Source organism: Polyodon spathula, chromosome 14, assembly GCF_017654505.1.
Source record: "Polyodon spathula isolate WHYD16114869_AA chromosome 14, ASM1765450v1, whole genome shotgun sequence".
Taxonomy (NCBI): domain Eukaryota; kingdom Metazoa; phylum Chordata; class Actinopteri; order Acipenseriformes; family Polyodontidae; genus Polyodon; species Polyodon spathula.
Window position 1 is genome coordinate 27,529,694 of NC_054547.1, and position 26,907 is coordinate 27,556,600.

Consider the following 26,907-nt stretch of genomic DNA (forward strand, 5'->3'; position numbering starts at 1 on the left):
CTTATTACGATTTATCCGTGGCACTGGAAGTAACAACCCTGCTCTTGTTTGGATAGCCTCGACCTCCATGCAATATCGCCTCAGTCGAAAAGGGACACGCCAACCCTTTGATGGGGGGAAATGAACATGATTAAACTAAGAACAAAGCTTCCTGCAATATTAGGCTTTCATTTGATGTCATCCGTCAAACTACTGACACAACTCAACCTTATTTAGCTTTTGAGAACTGCTAAAAGTGTCTGCAGGTATACTGACCACATTGTGTACCAACTTATAACCAAGGTTCAAAGGACACGACTCACCTTGAATTTATACTGTGTACTCCTCTTGAGGTTTTTCACAGTACATGTCAAGTCTTCACCAGTGTACTTCGGATGAAACCCATTCCCCTACAGAAACAAGTCAATTGGTCAATTGTGTGATAAAGTGCCAGGCTCTAACATGCTATCAATCACATTTCTCTTTGCTTGCCATTGTATTGCCATTTTAATGTAACGCTTCATTCATCAGTTGAAATGAGTTGTGAGAGGGCAAATAATCAATACAATGGCAAAAAACAAACACTTAATACAATAGGGAATACAGGGAGAATTCTAAGCCACTTACTTACAAACTAACCTGAAGCAAATATTGCTTTAGAGATTTGAAAGTTGAATTAAAGCCTCAAATTAAGGAGGGGGAGCCCTAAAGTCACAACTACACAACATCCAACCACCATGTGGGTAAGGATGGTTGCTTTAAATCGCTGCATGCTTTGAAGTTCCCAGACTTCCTTGATATTAATGTGCATGGAAGAAATGACAAACAAGCACCATCCCTGGAACTAAAACAGTAACATGTACACACAAATCCAATGTAAATATAGAACAAATTATCAATGATTCATGATTCAAACTATTCTGAGATAGTATTAAAAACACCACCCACGTTGTTCTCCTCCTGTATTTCCAGAGTATATGTGATCACCTCCTCAGGTGTACATCCATCTGGCCGATTCCACTGTAAGGTGATCCAAGTAATTCCAGCCCGCACCAGTCTGGGAGCCAGGGGCGACTGAGGGATGTTCCCACATGTGTAAAACATGATTTCCTGGCTGTAAGCGCTGAGAAGAGAATATAATAGGCAAGCATGTCGGTCATATCCCCTGCCATGTCTGTAATTATCAAATTAGAACCATCCATAACATAAAAAATAGATTAAAATGACTACATCTGTATGCACATATAATTGAAGTTCGAAATACAGAGGTGCCTGCATATAGCAAAAATGTTGCTAAAGAATACCCATGTCATGTTTCACTGCAATTGAATTCTCTACTGTCTGTGGAAATGTAACTGTCACAGGTAGACAGCCTCCATATATACAAAAAGTGTGACATAAGAACGGGAGCTACCATTAAAAAGTAGGTAGGAAATGCATTATCTAAGGTGCACTATGCTTAGTGTTTCTTTAGGTTTCTAATTAACTGTTTTTCATGCTGCTCTGACTAACCTGTGACTTATCTGTACAATGTGGTAAACAGAACCTGCATGGGTGAACAATATGAGAACAATCCTAACACAGACTGAAAGGGAAAAAAGCAGAGAAGGGCCTGATCACAGCTTTGAAAAGTAAGAACATGTAGAACTAAAAAAAAATCGTAATTAGGGAAAAACAAAACATTCTAATTAATACATAAATCAATATCAGTAGAGACGCAAAAGGAAAGGAGGAGTGTGTCATTTATGTACATCCAATTTCTAGTCACTTTTAATAGTAATGAATTAATCATTAGGTGTCACAACTTTAAATAAGAAACTGGCTTGATAGGACTATTAATCAAACATGTTTAGACTTTGCATATGCCTTTTTGCTTATGTACTTATCAACAACTTAATTTGAACTTGGTTAAAAGCTCTTAAGCCTTTTTATTATTTTAAATATGACCATATACTGACAGCTTAGTTGGTTTAGTAGGCTAATGTTTAGTATATTAAGGGGTTCATTTTAATATACAATAACACACCTAACACATTTTTTGTAACACATGCTTGATAGTTAAACACAACTCCCAATGACATAAGGTGTTTTTTGAAATAGCAAACCCCATACTATACCAGATCCCTGAAAATATAAGGTTCTACAGTCAGAGAAAGGTAGCTCCAATTTTCTATTGGCATGTGAGGTGTCCACAGGTATACACAGTACGAGTACTGTAGAAAGTGCCCCTAATGGCAGTGTGACAAGGAGAGAAGCCGTGTACGTAAAAGGGGGCAGGGCAAAGCCTTGCTGTTAAAGTATTGTTTTGTTTTTATTTTATGGTATTATTTAAAACAAATGTATTAGTTTATTTTTAGAACGGGGTATCCCACACCCCTATGCATTTGCATTATGATTTATTTATATGCATTTATAAATATGACAGTGAATCCGTATGTTTTTTTATTGTTTTACAGCGTGGCTGGGAAGACCCATCCACATTAAAGACCTTGTGCAGAAGGTGACCATTTCCCGAAGTAATTAATTGTTTAATTGATGCTAATCTGGAGATGGTCACCTGCATAAAAGCCTGCAGCTCTCACTTTGGGTGGGTGTTCGGAGGTGTGAATGAGAGAGAGCGAAGAGAAAAAGGAAAAGAAAAAATAAACATAGGATTAGTGAAGCGATCTGCCCAGCCTGGCCTGTGTGTTTGGTGTTTTGTGTTGTGTCTGAGATTTTTTTTTTTTGTTTAAAGCCTTTATTTTGCTCTGTGAGAAAGTGTTTTTGTTTGAATATTTGTGTTTATTTTTGCGATTTGAAAATAAACAGCGCTGCAGCGCCTTTGCACCTGCAGTACTGCCTTTTTCTTGTCCTGCCTCTGGCCTGACGTCACCACTAAGCCACCCTGTCACAGGCAGGATTTTGCAGAAAGGTATAGGCATTGAAAAGAAAAGCCAAAATCAACAGAAAATTCAGTGAGAATTATTCATCCATTTTCTGCTACCCCGCCAATAACATCAAAATTGTCAACTTGTGTTGAGGTTGCCTATAAACTTTGTACGGGCGAGAGTGAATTCCTTTATTTAAGAACACACTTGTCCACTGATGTCTATATATGTTATTTATGTGTTTAATGTCCTGCAGATTTATACAACACATTTAATTACTTCTAAAAAAAAAACAGTGGATGTAAACAAAGTAAGTAATGCAGCATTATTGAAGAATCTCATGAGACAAAGTCATTATCAATACCATTAACTGAGATTCTCCCAACCTTGATGCTCATTAACAGTGTAGCAGAAGAGGCCACAGGGCTAAACATATTACAGAGAATGGACTGAGGATCCACACAGAATAATGATCTGCAGTCATTAACTCTACAAGTTCACTCACCCCACACATCTTAGAAGCTTTTTAAAACAATTTACTTTTCATTTTCATATCTATATATTATATATATATATATATATATTAACTATAGAACTGGGATCCAACAAATATATAAATATATTAATTTATATAATATATATATATATATATATATTATAGTGGAAACCTTTCAAAGAAGTGTCAGTATGGTGTTTAAGACATGGTCCATTAATTGAAGGCTCAATGTGAACTGAGCATCCTGCTTTACATGTACTCTAACTATCTATTAAAAGTGAATGCTCAAAATCACGGTTGTCCGATATACAGCGTAACTTCTTGAGCTCCACAAGATGGATCTTTTTTCTGATGAAGGCTGCGAACTTTTTGGTAGCTTGGTTACACAACCTTATATGGCTCTTTGAGAACTCCCTTGATAAATACATTAATACAAAAAGCACACAATCGTTACCTGGTGCCTATGTCGTTCCGTGCTGCTAGTCGGAAAGTGTATCCAATCGCCGGGCAGAGTTTGGTTAGCTTACAGTGCCTTTGGCTCCCAAAATAACAGTCTCTAAAGCCACTGTTCCTTTTTCCCTTAAAAGAAAGGCAAAACAAAACACAGTTCAATACCCTATCAGGAACCTAACACAGCTATTCTGTAATCTGCTCAAGTTGCAAACCTACTTCTACTTACTTGTTAGAACCAGCTTGCCACTAGAACCAATATATTTTTTCTAGTAAAATGCTGCTGGCTGATTTAAATGTTACCAAAATAAATGCAATGACTGCCTTTTGTCTAGCTAATGTGAGAAAAATGAGAATATCAGAGGCCACATTAGGAACAGAAGAACAACTAGGTAATATAAAGCATTAACATTTGCAGCAAATACATGTTCAATTATATGTTGCCAGCAATTCCAAATACAAGCAGATGGCACATGAAGCTGCACTTTAACATTTAACAGATATTTAGCTCATTTTGAAAGCTAATCAGTTTATACTGTTCGTTTACTCCACTGTATGTGTCTTGAAAATACACATCCTTTATGAAGTGGCTACAACACAAAAGATTTTATGGTATGTAAAGTTTTCTCATTACCAGAACAGAAGAGAATGTGCTGGCTTGCAGTTACTGAAAAGTTCTCAACCTTGTAGGATTGTAGAACTGATGAAAAAACATTTTTATCCCCCAAAGAAAGAGATGCAATGAGATGCCTGCCAGCCACAAGTTAAATTGTCTAGGGAAGTTTCAGACTTAAATCCGTGGATATCTTGCGGAGCAGGAAAGCAGTACCAGGACATTAGGGCATGATGGATGTTCAGTTTAACTTAATGTCTTTGGTTCGGGATTGCTGATAACACAAACTAAGGCTGCGAAACTTTTCTCTCCTCTGGATAATGATTCATTTGTAGGCGTATGCTCCTAGAATACCATTACAAAGTACCCCTGTGCATCTGCTACACTAACCACTTTTCACCAAGTATTTAACTGATGGGGCTCATATCTAGTACATCTTACAGACAAATACTACTTTTGGAACTATCATGTAAAACCTGTTCTACAGTGACACATTTTCTGCACTGTAAGCTGCAAAATTACTTAAAAGTATAACACTGAACATGCCATTGCGTATTTTATGGGGAAGTTTAGCGCAGGTTGTTGATTGATTTGTTGCTAAATGCTACAGGAACATGCTCACTATTGGAATCTATTGTATAGTGAATAACAATTCAATCATCTTGCTGGAGGACTGAAAAGCAATTTTGGTTAGATATAAGTTAAATGTTTGGGGTAAAAGTATTCTAAGGTTAGGATTAGGTTTATGTGTAGATGCCCCTGGAAGTATGGATGGTCCTGGAAGATTTGTTTGCAAATCAAATAGATTTTTGGTGGGGATTCAAGATGACAGTTGATTCTTATTGTGTAATGTGACTTTTAGGAGCTGAAGTTTGTCATGAGGTGCATTCCCTTGACATAGTTATTCATTATAACAGGATCAGTGCTGTTGGGTTCATTATATTTTCAATCTCTAGTCAAAAGCCTGGCTTATGACTTCATCACAGAAGTGTGTCTATGTAGAGACAGACAAGGGCCTCCACATACCCTCAGATTCTCATTGTCTTGGGCTAAAGAAGGTCCTTGCCAAGTTTAATCACAATCGAATAGCTTTTTATTTATTTATTTTTAAAGTAGCAACACAGCATAAAATGGAAAGCACCTTAATTTTCTCTTTTTGTTATTTTTTGCTATTTGGTACTTTTGAAAAGCTATATGGATAGCAACACCATAATCAAAATGGAATGCCTGACCCCGGGAATGGGCATCATCTGTTGGGGATGATAGCTGCTTCAGTTTACAGTGCAGCCTGTATAGATAACATGTTTTCTTTCCTGTGTAAAGCAGGTAAAACTTGGTCTCTTTGCTGTCACATAAGATCTCTCTCAGGATGGGCAGTGAACAGTGCATTTGATGCATTGAAGATTAGAAAATGTTCTATTGGAAGAGGTACTCAATTTCAGATTCTCTCTTTGCTCCTAAGCAGTCACAGTGAGAAAATAAAAAGGCAATTACTGTTTTCTACCCAGTGTTTTCAATGGCCTCTCACAACAGTCTTCATTTCTAGTGCTAAACAATGAAGCATAAAAAATGGACGTCATTATGGCTCCCCCTGTAAAGGCTGATAAATATGGAATACAATGGAGTGAGGAAGATACTGTCTGGCACGCATGCTTTTCCAGTTATACAGCTTGATGAAAACCCAGGGAGGCTGTAAAGTACTGTAACTTTTTATAAGGGCAGTTGAGAAATGTTTTGACAAAACGTTTTTGATCACGTTTTATAATAATACTGCATTTTGTCCTTCCAAACGTATCACGTTTTTCTACTTACTCTCGCCCTGTCATATTTCGTTAAAGTTATCACACTTTATAATAAGGCTCAGACACATTTTGTAATAACTGCTGTATGATTTATTACATAAAGGAGGCTATTACTAACAGCACTGGGTACTACGTGTGAAATAAATACTATTCTATAGTACTGTGTAAGATGATGGGGCGCTGTGTTTATTCCTGACAGATTTCTTTTCATGTAATGCGAGACAAATTGAAAGCTGCAGGGGCACAGGTCAATGGTAAAACTGTAGTGAACATATTGTGAGTTCAGACATGGAAGCTCTGTTGGGGCCTAGGGGTGCTTTAAACTTCTTAGTTTAAAAAAAAAAAGTCACCAGGATGTGATGAGTGAAACAGAAAATAATAGAAAGAGAACTAAAAGAAGAATATGTTAGTTAAGTGTTCTACCGAGTTACCCTTTCAGAGAGTCATGTTGAAATGTCAAAATGACACATGAGCAAAGCCAGATCAAGGAAGAACATTCAAACGCTCATGTCATTTAAGGTATAATGAGGGTTACTAAGGAAACAGCAATACCTCCAAGAGCAGTGTTTACTGGAAACCATTCTCTAATGAAAAGAAATTAGAACAGTGGTTGAAAGGCACACCACTTTGGTTTGTTAAGGCTGAAAATCCTAAACATCTGTTTTTGTTATGTTGGACTGTATTAGACACATTTGCTTGGTCTTTATGTGTTCATTTATATCAGTGGTCCTCAAAGTGGTGCTTTGGTAGTGGTGCAAATTCTTGCCCGCGAAGCCAGGCCATCGTGCCCATGGCAGCTGTTCTTAAATTATGGGTCGTGAACACATTTCTGGCGGGTTGTAGCGTGGGAAAATAAAGAAAGCTTTAAACACGTTTTCCAACAAAAGCGCCACAGCAGTCTGTTGACAGTGCTGCTCGCTTGTGCTGTGCTTGTACATACTCAACATTTTTCTTTTTTTTTTTTTCCTGAAGGGCCGCCTGCGATACGATCAACCAATTGAATATCTGCATTGTCTCTGCGGTAGCCCAATCATAAGTTAGCTTGGTGGGACATAAACTGTGTCTGTTTCAGTTATAGATACTGACAGTAAGTTTAACCAATAGGAGAGTCAAATATCTGCCAAGTTTTATACAGATGTCCAATCATAAGCAAGCAGAGGCGGGGTGTTAATATGCCAGATAAACACTGAATTTCGCCGACTGTTATTGAGAAAAATTATACATTTCAGTATGTAGAATTTAATTTTCTATATCTATATTTTTTTTATTTCACCAGACAAGGGAAACACCGTAGCACATTTACTTACAAATCCACTTTCTCTGAATAATTGTACTGGAGATGAGTGAGACATTATCTATCCTCTTATTTTAGTTTATTCATGGTGTAAACATGCTACTTCAAAAATATTTGTATTGCGTATTTTACGTAAATTATTTAAAATATAAGCCCAGTATCCACAATTACTGCCTGAGACTTGACTTTATTAGAGTGAGCCAAGAATAACTCCTGCTAAAACTCTTAACAAAATGTACATATACAAACACACACACACACACACACACACACACACACACACACACACACAGTGTACGTCACAGGAAGGCAGTGTTTAAGATAAGAACCTATGCAATAGTTAGCGTGCCCGCAAACAGCCAAGTAAGATCAATTTATGCCCATGCCAAAATTACTTTGAGGACCACTGATTTATACCATTACATGCTTACAGTACATAAACACTGTGTCTTATTTTATGGGTTGACATTTCGTAGATGCAACTTAATAACTGATACATGCACAGGTGAACTGCCAGATAAGGCATTAACTACTGTGTATACAAAGTTGTAAGCTGTGTTTTGCGGAGTCATTACAAAGTGAGGAATGAAAGAGAACAGTTTTTGTGCAGCAGGTCTACCCTGCTAATGGGGACATTTTATGTATCTCCCTCCTTCTCTTTATAGTACTGATTTTGACACAGTGGAGGTAACACAGAATCTCAAATTTTTTTCTGCTTTTCAAACTTCGGACATGCAAGCTGAAAAATAACAGCTGGACAAACACATGAAAAATAATACAAAGCTCTCTATGTATTTATAGATGCAGTGGTTACCCAGCACTCACCCACACCATGTACAGTAAAGATGTGGACCCATTTCGATTGCTGTGGCTGCAATACATTTATACCAATGTTTTATATACTACGGTACCCTAAAAAAAGCACTTTTAGTGCAGTTGGGTGCTATTCACAGTAAGTCAAGAGCGGCATTTGTTTACTATTCTTATATAATTAGATTCCATTTCTCCAAATCCATGCCAAGGCTCACCCATATCAGTTCAGGATTATAAAACAATCTACGGTAGAGGTAGATGTCTGTAAAATGTCTAAGCTCCTACGGCAAAATCTGCACAGAAAGATACAAATAAAACCTGTACTTAGTTCCATCCTGACCCTGTTTTTGTAATCATTCTTCTTGCTGTAGATTGCACTAAAAAATAAATAAATAACTCACCTCATCCCATTCTAATAGATAATTGGTGATTTTTGAACCATTGTCGTTTGGGGCCTGAAAGTTAGAAGAAAAAAAACGTAAAACAGCAAATAATGAACACATATTGTCCTGCAGTTTAAATGCAGACTGATTCATTTAAAAGCCTTGTTAGATATTGTGACAGAAAGATAATGAGTTCTGGTGATAAATCTCCCTCCCGACCTGTGAGGGCGCTAAAGAACGGGAGGAGAAGTATCTGGAAGGGCTGGCTTGACAGTTCGCTTCCGGGACCAGGAAGTCGGTCAGCCTGGAAAGAAGCGAGACTGTTGTAAGACCGTACTGACCTGAAAGGTAAACGAGGGGCAGCTGCAAGTAATAAGGCAGCTGCAAACGTTTACCTAGATGTCATGCGGGATTACATATAGGGGCCAGGGTAACGCTGATCTTGTCCTTCGTTTGGGTAAAGCTCGGTGGAGAGAAGGACTGAGAGAGGAGCTCTCAATTAAAAAGAAAAAGACGTGTTACGTGTTTTGTGTTGTGTTGTGTTGTGTTTTGTCTGTGTTACAATTGTCCATGTTTTTGCACCACCAGTTAAAGCACACACCCGGAGCTGTCGTCGAGGGTCAGCACGATCCGGATCACCACTGCACTACCATCACGAAAATACCTGTGTTTGCACTCTCCACCGGCATGACTGCACTCACCCAGGACTGGTGACCGTGTGTTTGTTTTTGTTCGGGACTGTGCCCTGTTTTGTTATCCCCGTGCCTTACACACTGTTGTGTATTGCCGGGAATTTATTATTTTACGGTCACCAGACCTGGAATATAAATAAAAGCACTTTTCACCAGATTACAGTTGTCTGCCTGTCACTCCTGCACTGCATTACCGCTACACCTGTTCCCCCTTCACCAGCCACTTTGCCACACATATGTTATAAAACAGTTACATAAATACTAATTTCCCAGTGGAAGCAAAGGGGTGATTGTGTGTTCTTCTAAACCTCTCGGACAACAATAACAGTAACATGATAAATTCCATTTCAATGTTAAAAGATTTAACCATATTTCAGGCTCAATACAGTTCAGTAACATTTTCTCATATAAAAAATAAATAAATAAAAATGTTTCCAATTTATGTTTGTTCTTTTCAAGTGCAGTTTGGCAATTTCCCAAGGTCTCATTCGATTTCCAATGTGCTAGGAAAGTAAATCACAGGCTGGTACATAGAATTTAATTTTACAGTTGTGCATTGCCCTTTTGAATACCAAGTCATTTGCTTTTGTAAAGGTGTAAGTTACTGGGTATAAAACTTTCTAGATGCCGTTCTGATTTTATTATTTTATATTTTATATTTTATTATTATTTCATATGTTTAACCTTTTTGAGATTTTATTAAACACATCGACCGCTGCTACCCCGTATTTTAACTTAATAAACAAAAACGTGTACTTCTGGAATGGTTTTATAATATAGCCTCTCTGTGAAACACATACTGTAGATACTATACGCATTTGTGTGTGTGTGTGTGTGTGTGCCTACTATTCTTTAAACTATTCAAAACTGTTTATGTAACACATTTCCAGAAATGTATTGTGAATGTCAAACTTTACTGAAAACATCAAAAAAGCAGATCTTATTTATAACCAATATGACTCCCTACCAAAAACAATTAACTTACTTATATTGCATCCACAATATTCACCTATTGCACCAGTGTACATGTTCTAACACATCAGTACAAGTGGTAAGAGTCAGAGACTCCTAAATTCAGACTTACCTTCCACTGCAGGGTAAGGGAACTCTTGTTCCTGTGCGATAATTTTGGAGGTAAGGGTCCCTCAGGACTGCAACTGTGTGTGGAAAAGCTTACTGGCTCTGAACAAGATCCCTTTAGAGAGTTGTACATTGCACACACTCTGCAAAGAGAGAAAATAGCCATACATTAACAAGAAACTCGGGCAGCTCTATAGAAACAGAAGTATTTTTTCAATACTTTTTCAATCCTCATTGTGCGTACAATACTGTAGGGATGCCATGTGTATTTTTCAAGTTAAGGGATCATTTCCTGATTTTGTATTCCTATGATTATTTATTTCTACAGTACATTGTATTGTAAATATGCTTTGTTTGCAGAGGTGAAAATTGGACTACCCACATACAAAAAAACACTAAGGCAGGTTGGCTCCATTTGCTGAGCAGACAGACTCATCTTCACATTACTCAACTAAGTCAACCACTGGGGAGAGCTCATTACACCACAACTCTAAGCAACCAGGAATTGGAACTAAAAGCTTGTGATGAAGCACTACTTCATACAATCATTTCAAAAATCAAATATAGCTTTGAAAGTTATTTCTTAACCAGCACTTGAGCAAACAATTACCCTACGTTTCAAGGTGAAATTGATATTGTACAGTAGAGACAGAGTTGCCTGATGTATGGCACCGTGACACATTTTTACAGATACGATATGTATCTAACTGGCCACAGCCTTTTAAAAAATGACATAGATGAACACATTAAAAAAAGGTTAATTACACAGAACAAAATACTACTGGGTTGTTGCTTAAATATACACAAGACAGCTAATTGCATTAGGTCCAAGAGATTTTTGTGCCATGTAATTTGAAATTGATGATAAAACAGAATATTTGCATCATTAAGGCATCACACCACCTGGACATTACAACGTTTATTATCATCTAAAAAAAAAAAAATCCAGACAGAAGCTAACTGCAGGCTTGTGAAAATAACCGCCCCGACAGGAGTGAATGCTAATGCATACAGAATGTTTGATGCATGATACCTGGATAATGGCTGCAACTTAAAATAAAGGCAATTCATTTTGAAAAAAACACATTTGTCTTCTCCGAGATGAAGTGAGCACTGGCCACCGGGCTTGTCCGGAATAACTCTTTTATAATATTGTGTTCTCAAAACAGTAACTTCAAATGTCATTTAGCATTTCTTTTTCACATTTTCTTACTATGGTTTGTGTTGCTATAATACTAACATTAAGTGTGAGAAAAGAAGTACAGTTGCCGTTGCAAGTCATTACATATAAATGAAACTTCAGAGCTTTAAACTTTAGGAATAGGGATTATTCTATCCTTATCCTCTACCGTATATAAACGTTCTGAACAGCTGCTCTTGAACAGAGTCTAATGTGATATATTCAAGAATAAAATCTGAAGACTCATGTTAACCACTGACAATGTAAATAACCACTGTGACCTTTAGAAGGTTACACAAATCAGTATGCTGGTCAGCTATGGCTTGATGCGTATCTCTAGCTATTAAAGACAGCACGTCTAGCCAGGAAAACAAAGCATCCTCTTCAAGGTTTTATCTCTTTGCATGATCTGCAGTGAGTAAGGACTGCCAGCCTTACAATGGGAAAGCATACAAGCTTGACCAAACAGAAACTTCCGTTCAAGATTATTATTTTAAATGTATTTTTATATTAAAGCAACACGTAGGAACCCATTATGTAACTCAGAGCTTGCATTGATTATATTCATCAGACAATTCATTTTATATGAAGTGGCTATTGTCTGAATCAATAAGTAAGGGCTGAAGTTAGACCACTTTCAATGATATTGGCAGTAGCTACCCATAGAACACATGGAAAATGTTTGGTATGTAGCCTGTTGTGGATAGTCCTTACAGAGAGAATACGATAAAAAAAAAAAATAATAATAATAATAATAATAATAATAATAATAATAATAATAAAATATTATTTCACTAGATGTTTTTGAGGCATAGTTTCAAAGCATCTACTCCAGTGAGATGCACCTATTGACTTTACAAAACTAATATAAATCATCAAGAGGTATCTTAAGCATTTTCAAGTTGCATTTCAGTTTTGTACATCACAGTTTTTGTACATTTTTCATCTTTAAAAAAAATGGAGACTGGAGTAAATGCTGTGAAAATAAGGCACTTAGGAGTAGATGTACTAAAGTGTTGCATCTGTCGCAATCATTGCAAACCAGAAGGATGCTTAGTGTGAAATGTATTAAACAAAGGCAACGCTGTTAGCATCATTTTAATCAATGCTTTGCAGCCGCAGTTCTTACTTGTGCTTTAGCCTTAAATTAACATGTAATTCTGGCCGATCTAGCAGAAATTAGCAAAAACAGGGAGTAGACAGTGCAAATGAGGGATAAAAAATATTGTAATGAGATGTACTAAAGCTGTGGGCAATTGCAATATGTACAATTGCATCAATTTGATAACAACTTTTGAAAGCCTGTTTTAAACAGTCAGAATTGTTGCTGGCATTTCCCAGTCCGCTTTTTCTCACGTGTCACCAGTTGTGCTCAATGTATTTTTGAGACGGACACCCAAGTACCTAATTTTCACTAAAGTCAGGGTGTACTTACAAGCTTTGAAAACAAATTTCTATGACATTTCTGGTTTTCCCAGCATGTTGGGAGCAATAGACTGCACACATAAGCCATTTGTATAGGACCATGACCTATTGTGTGTTAACTGTCTAGGCTACCAAGTAGACCAAGTTAAAAATAATAATTAAAATAAAACAAAAAACACCAAAATTGTTTAGTTTCAATTTAAAACAACCTTTTATTCGTATTGTACACCAATGTGTACGGTGCAGCAGCACGATTTAGTTTGTGTTACCAGTAGGATAAAGTGCAAAAAAGTGTGCCAGGTGTTCATTTGATTTTACTACTTTACTGTATACTGTATAGGCATACTGTAGAGATTTGTATGTTTACATAATGTAATGTGTAGCCTACTCAAAACACATTAGTGTTATTTGAGCACAATGATTTATACTTAAAATACACTGAGAACTGATATTATATTGTTTTTAAACCTGACACCTCCTTATGTCTGACAAACATGTTTGGTTTAGCGAGGGCCTACTGCATGATTATGAAAAGATTTTTGGGGGTGAAGGTTGGGACCCCACTATAGAATCTGACGGGATTAAACTACCTTTAATTTTTTACATATACAACAGTATTAAAATAGGTGAAATGAAGACAGAGTAGAATGCATTGTACAGATGACGTTTACATTTAACAAAAACAATGTTATTTTGGTTCTTGCACCATTGCATGTGTAGAAGTTATCCTTCGGGCACCCTCTGCTGCAGCAAACCACTACTCAGCTGCAGCTATTTTATTTGAAAAAATGTTATACAACTCTCACTAGAGATCTCGCTAAGATGATGCAACTAATATTTCAATTACTATATTGCCGCTCTCTTCATTAACATATTTTTTCTTGGTACATACACACTTTGCGAATCGTCGTAACGAAAATGCAAATTGTGGTATGCTTGCGCTGCGACTGGCCCATCTTAGTACATCTACCCTTAGTGTCCAATTGCTCATCAAATATACTATTTTGATATCACTGTTACGTTTTAAGAGCTCCCTTAAAACAGTTATTTACAAAAAATAGTTCTATTTATGTATAAATTTATGTATTGTTGGTCCCCGATTGGGACATTTTTATCTAGGCTTTATTCGTAAATTTTAAAATCTCTGTAGAAGTTGAAAAAAGAGCCAAAATCTTTTATTTATTCCCTCTTTCCTAAAAATGATATAACAGTGTGGTAATTACCTATATTTTTTACACAATGTGTTTCTTAACTGTAATATCTAAACAAAGCTGCTGTACTCTTTAAACCATAGGCTTTTTTCATAACCATTTGTAATATTTTAGATCTGTCTTCAATGGTGCCTGTGTTGTATGCTTAATAATAAGAATCCATGACTAATACATAATAGACAAGCACATAAACATCACATTAGAGCTATCAGTATCATCATGTACTATAGGTCACTGCATATCAGAAATTACCATACATTAACGTAAACTGGACAAGAGGTCTCAGAGATAAAGCCTTAATTACCCAGTCAAGTTTCATAACGTTGGCCATTGTGGGATATGTAGATTAAGAGGTGTCACTGCTTGTAGCAAATCCTCCTGCAGAGTTTAATCAAATTTGGTAATATATGCAAATCAAGGTTTACTTCAAAATGCGCTAAAGTGGTTCCTCATTGTTTGTGACATGTAGCCCTTGTAAAGCTTTTGAGCTTTCTCCATGTCCCTGCTTACTTACTTTACATGATAGTCTGTTGCTGGCCTGAGATCCTTCACATTGCATTCTAATTCTTCTCCACTGCAGAAAAAAAAAAACAAATAAAACATTATTAATAATATTGGCATGCAAGCTTTTCTACTGCATTTTTGCTGCACACTGTTGTAACCCTTGAAGTAATACTTTCATTCCAAAACCAAACCACCCATTTTTAAGAGATTTTTATATTTTACACGTTAACATCCACAAAAGAAGATGCACAATTCAGACATACAGTGCACACCCACACACTACATTAACCGCTTTCTTAAACATGAATAATCAAATTACAAAATCATTCTTTGCAATTTCTTTGCTTTACTCAGTTCCCAGCTGAGAAATGTAACCATAATAGACCCAAACGCAAGAATACTAACAAGTCACTGAACATAATGTAACGATCAAGTTGAAAGCTACTCAAAGTCAGCCTTGCAGATGAAAATACATATGCACTTTACAGACTTCATAGGGTTTTAGGTGCGGTCAGAGGTCAAAGATGTCAAACTGAAGCCTTCGACTCACCTGTAAATAATGTGGTACTTTCCATCCCTCCCTTTGTCTGACAATGTGACCTCATAGCTACAGGTGTAAGGCAGGTCGTTGCTGTGTCTGTCCCCATTCAGGAGCCCTGATGGTGGGGCCCAGGCTAGGTGGGCACTCCTGGCTTGGACATTAGACACCTAGGTAAAATTAAAAAAAAAAAAAAAAAGAGGTATTTAAATATAAAGGGTGGGGGAAAACAAAGTTTCACATGGAGGATAATCAAACAAACTTTTTTTTTTTTTTTGGTCCATGAAAAACCTCCTAGTTATATTCCTTTTCTCTGTCTGTAGTTTTCATTTGGCTGCTGAAATGTGGCTGCAGTGCTAAATGATACAATAAGTAATACTCAATACAGACAAGCAGATAGCTTGGAAAGGTATAATATGTGACTCTGCTGTGAGGTTATTCGGTTCAGCGACAATAACTTATTCAACTGTAAAATGTGAATCACGACGAGAGACGCATGTGAACTAATTCTCTGAACTAAGTTTGAGGTTGCCGGATACCTACCCAACAGCAGAACATCAGAAACAACCCATCAAAATCAATCCACAGCCCACACATTCACAGCAGCAATTGTTGCTTTGTGCCTACATATTCAATAGTGAATCCATCCAGAACAGACTGTTAATAGGAACCCTGTTATACTGTTAGGAGAGGACAAACCTGCATGAAATGTATGGAAACTACTGTTTAAATTTAAAAAGTGAGCAGATTGATAAAAACTTGAACCAAAAGCCTCAGAATCTGCAATGAGGAATTGCCAGGGTGGTAAAATAATCAGGTCTGTGTGTGCTATCAAGAACATTTGAACACTGTGAAACCTTTACTTGGGTATGTTTAGCAGGAGTTTCTCATAAAATCAGGTTGAAGTCACTGTTAAAAAAAAGATACATGGTTAATATTGAAAAGTCAGTTTTAATCTGAATATAAATTGCTATGGTTTACATCCTTAACTCAATGGGGTTTGGAGGAATCAGTGTTTCTCAACATTCAGTATGTATCTGAATCTAATTTAAAACCCCAATATGATGCTTGAAACTGGTTTCATATTTCCAGACTAGCACTTCTATGAGAAAAGCACACATTCTGTAACCTTACAGGCCTGTTTTAGTTTTTATTTGGTTGGCTGTTTGTCGTTTTATTGGCAGGTTTAAGTCCTCCAGCACAAAGGGGTTGACTTGATCAACATGTACCCCACCAGGAAAAGCCACTGTTGGATCTTTTTAAGAACATTTTACAGCATTAGTGAATCACCTTTGATTGCAGCAGCCACCTATCAGTGGTTTACTGCGATTAACACTACAAATCAGTGGTCGATGCAATCCAGTTGAATCCCTGTGTTATAAAAATCATGTAGTTCATCCCCTTAGTCTGATGAAAAACAAATTTAAAATAGTATATTCAAACGTATTAAATCGAGATCCAACTTATATTCAAAACACAGGCATATTTTATGGTATCCTAAACACTTTCTGCATGGTGCAGAATTCAATCTGACCAGGTCATGGGGTTGTGTGAAAGTCTATTATCTGTTTTTATTGCCTTTTATATCATTCAGCAGAGCCGAGTAAGTTGCTGCAGCAGGGAGATGAGACTTTGGTACCTGACACCCGGTTCTTGGCTTACTTTGATTCTGTATTTCCTATTCCTGTCAAGGGTGACAAACAGCAATGGATGAGACCTTATGAAACTGGGGGTTTGTATTGTGTGCACTGGAAATTAAACTTTCCGCTCTGAAACTGTCAGTGTTTAAAAAGGCTGAGATAAGAGTACTTTGCTGGTTGAATGTTGATATGACATATACTGTATAAACATAAGACACACAACCCATAGGAAATGGCACCCTTGTAAACAAGCAGAAACTTGTACTGTTTCCAGCTGAGGTAACAATCCCTGAAAATCAGGCCTAGGTAGTTAAATTCATATTTGTATCATAATTCCACGCATTAAATTTAAAAACAAAACAGATCAGGTGTGCAATGGCCTTAATGCTGCAATCCTTCTGAATTTCATTGTTCCAATCAATGTATATCTAATCCTGTTAAAACTATGAAAACCTCAGCCTAAATTAAAGAGTACAAGTTAATGGGGGCAGTCGGGCATCCTCTTCATGCATATAAGATTTGGCTATAATCTTTGCAAATTGGGTCTCCAGCAAGCTAACATTTTTTATCATCAGCGCAAAGACATTATAGTAATGTGAAAAAGGAAACTAGATCACTGAAACAGTAATCCAGTTAAATTGTTATACAAATTATTGTGTTGCATCGTTATGAAAACAAATGTTGCATTATGGGAATTTACTATGGTATATGGAATTGATTATATTTAATATGGTATACAGTGGCTCTCAAAAGTATTCACCCCCCTTGGACTTTTCCACATTCTATTGTGTTACAACATGGAATCAAAATGGATTTAATTAGGAGTTTTTGCCACTGATCAACACAAAAAAAAGTCTATAATGTCAAAGTGAAAAATAAAATCTACAAATTCTTCTAAATGAATAACAAATATAAAACAGAAAACAACTGATTGCATAAGTATTCACCCGCTTTGCTATGACACACCTAAATAAGCTCTGGTGCAACCAATTGTCTTTAGAAGTCACATAATTAGTTGAATGGAGTCCACCTGTGTGCAATTAAGGTGTTTCACACGATTTCAGGTTAAATACACCTGTCTCTGGGAGGTCGCACAGGTGGTTAGTACATCTCCTAACAAAAATTACATCATGAAGACAAAGGAACATTCAAAGCAAATCTGGAAAAGGTTCTTCAAAAGCAACAAACAGGGGTAGGATATACGAACATTTCCAAGGCACTGAATATCCCCCGGAGCACAGTAAAGTCCATTATTAAGAAATGGAGAGAATATTGCACAACTATGAATATGTCTAGAACAGGCCGTCCTCAAAAACTGAGTATTCGGACGAGAAGGGCACTAGTCAGGGAGGCCACCAAGAGGCCTATGGCAACTCTAAAGGAGTTACAGTCTTCCACGGCTGAGCTTTGAGACACTGCATATGGCAACAATAGCCCGGGTGCTTCACAAAACTGGCCTTTATGGGAGCATGGCAAAAAGAAAGCCATTGTTGAAAAAAATTCACATCAAATCTCGGTTTGCCAGAAGGCATGTGGTAGACTCTGAGACCAAGTGGAAGAAGATTCTATGGTCTGATGAGGCCAAAAAATAGCTTTTTTTGTCTCAACGCTAAGTGCTATGTTTGGCGCAAGCCTAACACAGCACATCATCCTGAGAACACAATCCCTACCGTGAAGCATGGTGGTGGTGGCAGCATCATGCTATGGGGATTCTTCTCTGTGTCAGGGCCTGGGAAGCTCATGAAGATAGAAGGCAAAATGGATGCAGCAAAGTACAGATAAATCCTCGAGGAAAACCTGCTGAAGTCTGCAAGAGACCTGGGACTTGGGAGAAGATTCATCTTCAAACAGGACACTGACCCCAAACATACAGCCAAAGCCACACTGAAGTGCCCTGAACAAACTGACTGCATGCTTTTTAAACCCTGCACCTGGCACTAATTTACAACAGTTACCAGGTGCGGGTGATAGTTAATACAAAACCCAATAAATACACATTTGCACGTGTTTTTGGCAGGGAGGATTTTAACTCCGTCCCTCCCTGCCTGGTTACTATATATATATATATATATATATATATATATATATATATATATATATATATATATATATATATATATATATATATTTTTTTTTTTTTTTTTTTTTTTGGTGAATGTATTCAATCTAAGTAAAGTTAGATTGTTGGAATGAGATAGAGAGAGGCACTTTAGCTGAAGTGTATTTTTTTTTTAATGGTATTTTAATGTTGTCGGTTTATCTTGTAAGATAAAAGTGAGTTTAGCTTTTTGTGTAACATGTTAACAGCCAGAACAGGTTGTCTTAACACCATTTGGAAAGCAATTGCTGTGTTTAACTGCCAGGAGGAGAGTGGTGGCGAACCAATCACAAAAAATACAGCTATTATTTCTTTTTTTCTGTGTGTTAGACAAAATGGTTTTAAAAAAGAATTCTAATAATATTAATAATGACATAAAATAAAAAAGACAACCTAGTTATGTTCAGAAAGGTCAGAAAACAATAAGGAAGAGGGACATACTGCAAATGTCCCTGCTGAGTTTTCCCACTAATGGGAAACGTTAAATCTGAGAGATAGTTTATCGAGTGACATACAAAGGTTGTGGACAAACAAGACTAAAGTAAAAGATAAGAATATTGCACCAAAATCTGAGCCAAAACAAAAAAAAAGGGGACTGGGATTGGGATGGAAAGTCCACTCCAATGAATGGGTATGTTTGAATGACCCCAGTGTCTGAGCTCTCGTAAGGATCACATTCCTGTCAACGTAGTCGATTTGTGGTTGTTATATAAAATTGAATATTGATAACAATTGCTTTGAGGGGAAAAATAAAACTATACCATGTTAGTACCAATTAACTTCTACATGTAAAAAGTATAGATGCTGTTTCACTTGATAGTCGCCTGCAGCACTGTAAATTCATTTATAGAGAGCATGTGTTAAGTCCAGGGCTGTAAAAGGAGAAAATATGATATTTAGCTTCGAGCTTGATTTCTGAGAACCACAACAAGTGCAGTACACCAAGTGCTCCTTCATAATTTCAGGTGTTGTTCTGAAGATCTTTAAAAGTAAAATATAGAGGTGCTGATGTACCGTGACCTAGTCACAGATTGTGACGAGCAAGACGTGCACAAACACATGTCAGCATCCACAGAATGCTGCCCCTCCAGAATTTTTATTTTTTTTATTTTTTTATGTATTAAGGGCCACTATATATTAAAACAATTTCTGTTTCTCAGTATTTCAGGCACTTGATGAAGGGCTACATAACTGCTAGAGGAAGGCAATCTGCAACATGTTTAGCTATTATTATCCCAGCAGGGCTGCTTTTGTCTCAAAGCAGTAACAAAACAGTGGTTGCTTATAATTGCTTTTAAAGTGTATTTCTGATAGTTGTTTTTTGTAAAAGCAAAAATAGCAAGCATACAGCTGTGATACTTTTAGATTTATTATAACCCTAATGGACTTTTTAAAATTGTTTTTGCTGAGAAGTGGTCAAACTACTGTGAAGGACTATACATGGAAATATGATGCAGATTAAAAATACACAGCAAGCCACTTCCTTTTAGCTTTTTTAGTTAAAATACATACTGGTAATTGAAAATGTTTCACAGTTTAAAAGTACCCCTTTTACAAATAATTTAAAATACAAAAGCAATTTTAATACAACTAATACTAAGTAAAACAAAAATCCCTAGCATTTTACAACATGTCCAGTGAAAAATGTCCTGTTTTGAAAACAATGAGTACGGAAGTAAAATAGAGATTTGGCTGTAACTACAAGTCTTTTTATTGAACATCTGTTTGACAGTTCATACAGTAAACAACCACTTAGGCAAAAGGTTTAAACATGTAATCTACTGAGTGTCCTTTGCTATGCAGGTTTCACATAATAAATGATGCATCTTCAGAAGAAAGAGAAGGAGATTGGTGATAATGTTTCTATTGTGAGTAAGCAGTTGCTGATACATAAAAAAAATGCATTGCTATGACCTACAGTATATCCACTGTATGCAGGGGGACAAGGGGTAGATTAAAAACATGTGAGGCATTCTGAACATAGGATGTGCCGAACAGAAAATGAATTTGATGTAAATCTGAAACCTGAATCTCTGTTACTATATGTTGGTGGAAGTGGTGGTAGAGAAAACAGGATTTTTGATATTGGTCATGCAGTAGCCCTTTGGGAAACACACTTCAGATACTTGAAATAATAGCACATGCAAGAAAGGGTCACATTGAGGGTAGCAACTCTTCAAATACAGTTAGTCCCATTAAAAGCCCCTGCTAACTTCTTGTCAATACAGTGAATCAATGGTGTTTTAGTGCGAGTGAAGTGTGTCTGGAATCTGATTTAGACAGCTGCAGTGCAAAATCTTTGAAACCCATTTAAAAGGTGTCGCTTACGATATTTACATATTAGGCATGGCTGCATATTGAGCTGTTGTGAGCTACAACAAACCTAAAAGCAGAGGTGCAATAAGCAAGCTATTTTCAAATTCAGAACACTGCAGTATTCAAAAGCAAAAATGACAAAATGTGCAGGCTCTCCAAAATATGAAAAAATAAATAAATAAATAAATAAATAACATGCATATTGTTATCCATGTTAATATAATGCATCAGATTTCTTTCATTGGATTCTATCATTACTCCTCACAAAACAAATACACAGTTTTAGTCTAGCACCATGCAAGAAACACACACGTTTTAGTAGCTACATGACCAAATAAGGCTATTAAAGAATGTTTAGTTTAGGATTGCGAAATAAAAGCCAAGGTGATCATTAAACTATTGTTGTATCTCTACCTGAAATATGTCATTTACTGTATACTCTCCCACTGCAGCAAAGGACTGATGCAGCAGCAGCTTATCTAATTGACTGAGAGACAAGCCGATTTCTGTAGCTAACAAACACATCCGGCATTATGTGTGATTCTTCAATTCTGGAGAATGTTAACACATTTAAAAAATAACACTAAGAGTACATTATGGAAGACTTTAGAAAAATGGTATTTTCATTTAACACAGAACTACAGGACTGTGCATCTTTAAACCTAAAGCTTTAAAACAATCAATTTAATTTTATCAAAAATAAATGTAGTTATTCACAATACCACTTGAGAGAATCTGAGAGACTGTATTGTACAGTAGCTGTGTTTTTTTATTACCACTATGAATTGTGGGAACCTTCATTCGAAATGGTCCACAATGTGTTCCGATATACAATACTGGGATACTGAATATAATCTGGAGTACCACTGCACTTGTGGGATGGATTCCTCATTAAATAACATCCATGGGTGTATCTGAAGACAGGGGGATTTTTAATTCAAGGAGTGAGGTGAAACGGGCAAGACAATTGCTATTTTTTTTTTTACAAAAGACTTACCTGAGACAAGTTATTTTTTTAACATGATTTAAGCTTGTACATTTGATAAAACACTGCTCTCTGGTGGAAAATGTTTGCATTTCACAATTGACAAATTCATAAATTACATTTTTAGGTGGACTTCTGTCTTTATTCTTGATGTACACCACTGTGCCCTAATATAAAGAACTAGAGACAGTAAGCAGAACAGAAGTCAGGAATCCCTTTTCTGTTGCAGACAAGTATTGTAAACTTGTAAAATGTTCTATCAGGGGAGGTACTGATGTATAGCGCAGACAACTGAATTTTGATGGAGTGAATGACTTTTTCTTTATTACAACAGAGAAGCACAATAGTGAAGGGTGAGCGACAGTATGGGTCTTGTAGCCTTTTGGTAGTGTCACCTTCCTGCATTCCTGTATAATAAATCAGTTGCATATTGTATAACACAGAATTTCCTTTACTGTCCAACCAGTACAAAATCTTCCATTTTAATAAATTAATCAGTTTATGTGATCAAAAGGCAGGTATAAAACAAGACCATATTTAAAGATTTTAACTGGGTTTAAGAATTGTCTTCTCTAATGAACCTGTGTTTAAAATACCAGTTCTAAGGGGTATAGACAATTTCTGTTTTTGATCTAGAGATTTAATTAGACACGTATAACTTCCGGAAAAACTAAATTAAGGAGACACGTTGTGGCTAATGATGAAATATGGAAAATATGCATATAGTTACTGTATATTTTATAAAACTAAACACACTTAAGTGACAGGCATGTTTAGCAACAGTATCTGAAATCACTTTTACTGCCGTCTGTGAGCCTTTTCGAACAGATCACTGTAAATGAGACAGTTTAAAGTTTTTAGATAACAAATCAGCATTTGTTTTAATTTGAAATGTGAGATGGTATGGGTAATGTTAATAGTGTATTACATCTTTCATTATGACTGTACAAAATTAGAGCCATGATTTACATCCACAGCATGTACATGGAAAAATATAAGTGCAACCTGAGTACAGAGAGATAGGCATCCCAACTTCCCCAGATTATAACACTTTTAGAAAGCTGTTACCAAATGACATCACAATTTGATAAGCAGTTCTCTAGAGATGCATGTAAAATGTAAGTGTACATTCTGACAGACACCTCGATAAACCATTTGCCCATACACAAACTTGAAACCTTTACAACACTTCTAATCCTGTTCTAAGAACTGTATGCACATATCAGTTTATCTGAACTGTCAAAAGAAATTCTACAAACCCAGTAATGTTTAGTCATGCTGTGGGTTAGATGCCAGACAATGTAAATCCTCCAGATGGCTGTATTAGACAGATTACAATGATGGCCGTAATTAGATAGATTATAAAGGCACTGCTTACATTAATAAGTAATTAATCTGTGGTTAAGTTTATATGCTTAGCCATCTATCTATCTATCTATCTATCTATCTATCTATCTATCTATCTATCTATCTATCTATCTATCTATCTATCTATCTATCTATCTATCTATCTATATATCTATCTATCTATCTATCTATCTATCTATCTATATATCTATCTATATATCTATCTATATATATATATATATATATATATATATATATATATAATATATATAATATATCAAATCCCAATATATACCTATAAAACATAGTTTAGGGACTGTCCACCTAGTAAAACAAAGTATGCTCTGGCAACAGTGTGATGTTTAATATGTAAATGTCTGTCTCTTTAAAGGAGATATGATTTGGGGAGACATACCTGTGGTTTCTCTATTCCTGTAAGCAGGTCTTGAACTCTTTTGGTTTCTGAGTCATGATCTGTAAAGAAAACAAATTAAACATGTAATTTCATAAGAATCCACTAGATGGGGCCAATGATACTCAGAACAGCAGAAGCTTTTGACTTTTGACCGCTCCTAATGCTGAAACAAAACGTAAAAGTCGGAAAGGCTTTAAATAGATCAATACTAACCTTTAGACTAGCATTCCGTGTCAAATAAACCAAATTCAAAAGGTCTCTGCACTTGTTTGCATCTTATCTAAAATAATTGCAAAATAGGTCTACCTTACTTTAGTTGCTTGTGCTAGCTACACAATTATAATGGTGGTTGTACCCTGCAACTATATCCTTAATTAGCAGCTGTATTTTTTTTTGTTTTTTTTTTAATTAATGAGATATTAAAATTAGATGCAGGAAACCACTGTTCGTTAAATCTTGGGGGAATAAGCCCCATATTACCACATTTTGCAGGACCAGGGAATCACCCTGGATTGCTTTAAACAGCATGTGGTTATTCCAGGATAATAATCTGGGGTTTATACTGAGGGGAACGGTTGATCAAATCCACCCATGAGGCCATATCATTGACTGCGAGTAATTTTTTTTTTTTGTGATATGCAATCTCTTCTAAAAATTGAAATAGTTTTGTCATTTATAGGGACTCCTAACTTTTGATTGATGCAAGATAGAGGCATTTATCAAATATTTACAACCAGAAGATCACAAAAACACAGAAAACAAAGTAATACGTTTGATATATGGTTGACAAACTTTTAAAATATTTAGCATTTACTGTTTTGATGAAAAATACTTTATGTGGTTTACTGGCATGTAAGAAAATTTGTAGTAGCTATTGTACTTGTGATACTTTAGTAATCTGAAAATGAAATGAAAAAACCAACAGACTTACATATACAAAATACATATACACGGGCGACTATTAAAACCTGCTTTTTATCCCAGAACAGGGAGGGAACAAATTGGCTACCCTTTCTTGAACCTTACTGTCAACACTGACAACCCAAACAGCAGAAATCCCTACCAGGTGCCTCTGATGGAGCATCTTGAATAGATTAGGGTTCATCAACTCAATGTGTCTGGCCACTTACAGACATCTTCCTTTTATTACACTGCCTCACACAACACGAGGCTGTTGCTTCAGTCCATCCCTTGACCTCTCTGTACTTCCACGATTGAGTTAAACAAACACAAGTGCTCAAATGGAAGAAAAAAAAAATTCAAGGGAAGCCATCAACACCAACCAGCAAAGACATCTTTCCACACAACAGTGCTAGCTAGCTAGCTGGAGCATTCAGACAAAGAACCATACCTTATATGTACATTCCAAGCATATTGGAGATTATTTTTTTATTATTATTATGTTTTAATTTTAAGTTATTAATTTCAATTTGATAAAATCTGATTTTGTCTTATACAAGTGTGGTAGCGGAACAGAGAAAAAGTAGCTTCCTGAGAAGCAGATTCATAGCTTAACAAAAATCTCAGTTCCAATATTGAAAATAATGTGTTTTTTTGGTTTTTTTAACCACCTCTGTCCCATTAATAAAACCTTTTTTTTTTTTTTTTTAACCCCTGTTCCATTCACCACAAATATCCACAACACAACAAAGTACTAAATGCAGACAAAAGTACAGTTTGTGTTTGTGGGTCACTACACCTTTAAGAGACGGATTCAATACGTTATCCCTACAACACCACACATGTTGCTGTGATGCACTTGAAAGCCGTTATTTTAACAGGCAAAGGTTATACTGAAGATATGGATAAAGCATACAGAAAAATGCCATGTAGGTAGATGATGTTGTGATATTGGTTAAACAAAGACAAAGACCTTGCTGTACTATTCCACAACACACTTTGTTCAGCCTCCATGAGGACAAGAAAAGAAAAAAAAGCTTGCATTAACTGATCCAAAAGCATATTTCTAAGGTCATTTAAAATGCCCCCAACTCTTCAGTTTTAATCACCGTTGCTAAACTGCCTACTTGTTTGTTTGTGTTTTTATTTTTACACTTTTTTTCCTCAAGGGCTTTTATCTGGTTACTTGATCTGTACTTGTCTCAGTGACAGATTCAAATAAAGGTCTGGTTACTGAATTTGAGATGGAGAACATATGTATGAGTCTTATTGAACATATGGGGCTGATTAAGAATGACTGGTGAGATGATGTCACTGCATCGTGACACTGAATTGACCTCCAAACTGACAACCGTTTACTTAGTCACCTACTTATTTAATGCCATTGACACTTTTCATCTTCTCTTGTGGTACGTCATTCATGACTTTTATTCAGACTGCTGTATCCAACTAACATGTGGGTTTTATTGAAAACCTGTTTCCTTTCTAAGAAACTGGTTTGAATAAATCCTTCTGTCTACAGCATTCATAGCACACAACAAAAACTCCTTGGAGCAAATTTATCAGGTTTGTTTTCCTCAAATATCTAAGTGCCAGTGTTAAATAAAACATCTGGAACACCTGCCATATCACTGTCAATAAGGTGAGGGGCCACCATGGACAGAACCATCCATAAACTGCAGCTTCCTCACATTATATCTTCTGGCATCATGTCTGTTTATTTTACCGATTTGTTTTTTTGTCTCCTCAAATGTTTGCCATCATTCTGATATATATATATATATATATATATATATATATATATATATATATATATATATATATATATATATATATATTTTTTTTTTTTTTTTTTAAATACATTATTATTAGTAGTATA

At 36.1% G+C, this 26,907-nt stretch overlaps 1 protein-coding gene across 2 annotated transcripts in view; it reads right to left on the reverse strand.

Annotated features, from left to right (window-relative positions):
- Nucleotides 1-26,907, reverse strand: part of LOC121326989 (fibronectin type III domain-containing protein 3B-like) — a 247,757-nt gene that overhangs the window by 60,342 nt on the left and 160,508 nt on the right. For both annotated transcript variants that reach the window (XM_041270704.1, XM_041270703.1), the window contains 8 exons: nucleotides 24,129-24,187; nucleotides 15,340-15,497; nucleotides 14,800-14,859; nucleotides 10,474-10,612; nucleotides 8,716-8,769; nucleotides 3,797-3,921; nucleotides 928-1,102; nucleotides 303-389 (listed from right to left, as the gene is read on the reverse strand). In XM_041270704.1, the coding sequence (XP_041126638.1) occupies nucleotides 303-389; nucleotides 928-1,102; nucleotides 3,797-3,921; nucleotides 8,716-8,769; nucleotides 10,474-10,612; nucleotides 14,800-14,859; nucleotides 15,340-15,497; nucleotides 24,129-24,187 (857 nt within the window). The remainder of the gene's footprint in view (nucleotides 1-302; nucleotides 390-927; nucleotides 1,103-3,796; nucleotides 3,922-8,715; nucleotides 8,770-10,473; nucleotides 10,613-14,799; nucleotides 14,860-15,339; nucleotides 15,498-24,128; nucleotides 24,188-26,907) is intronic.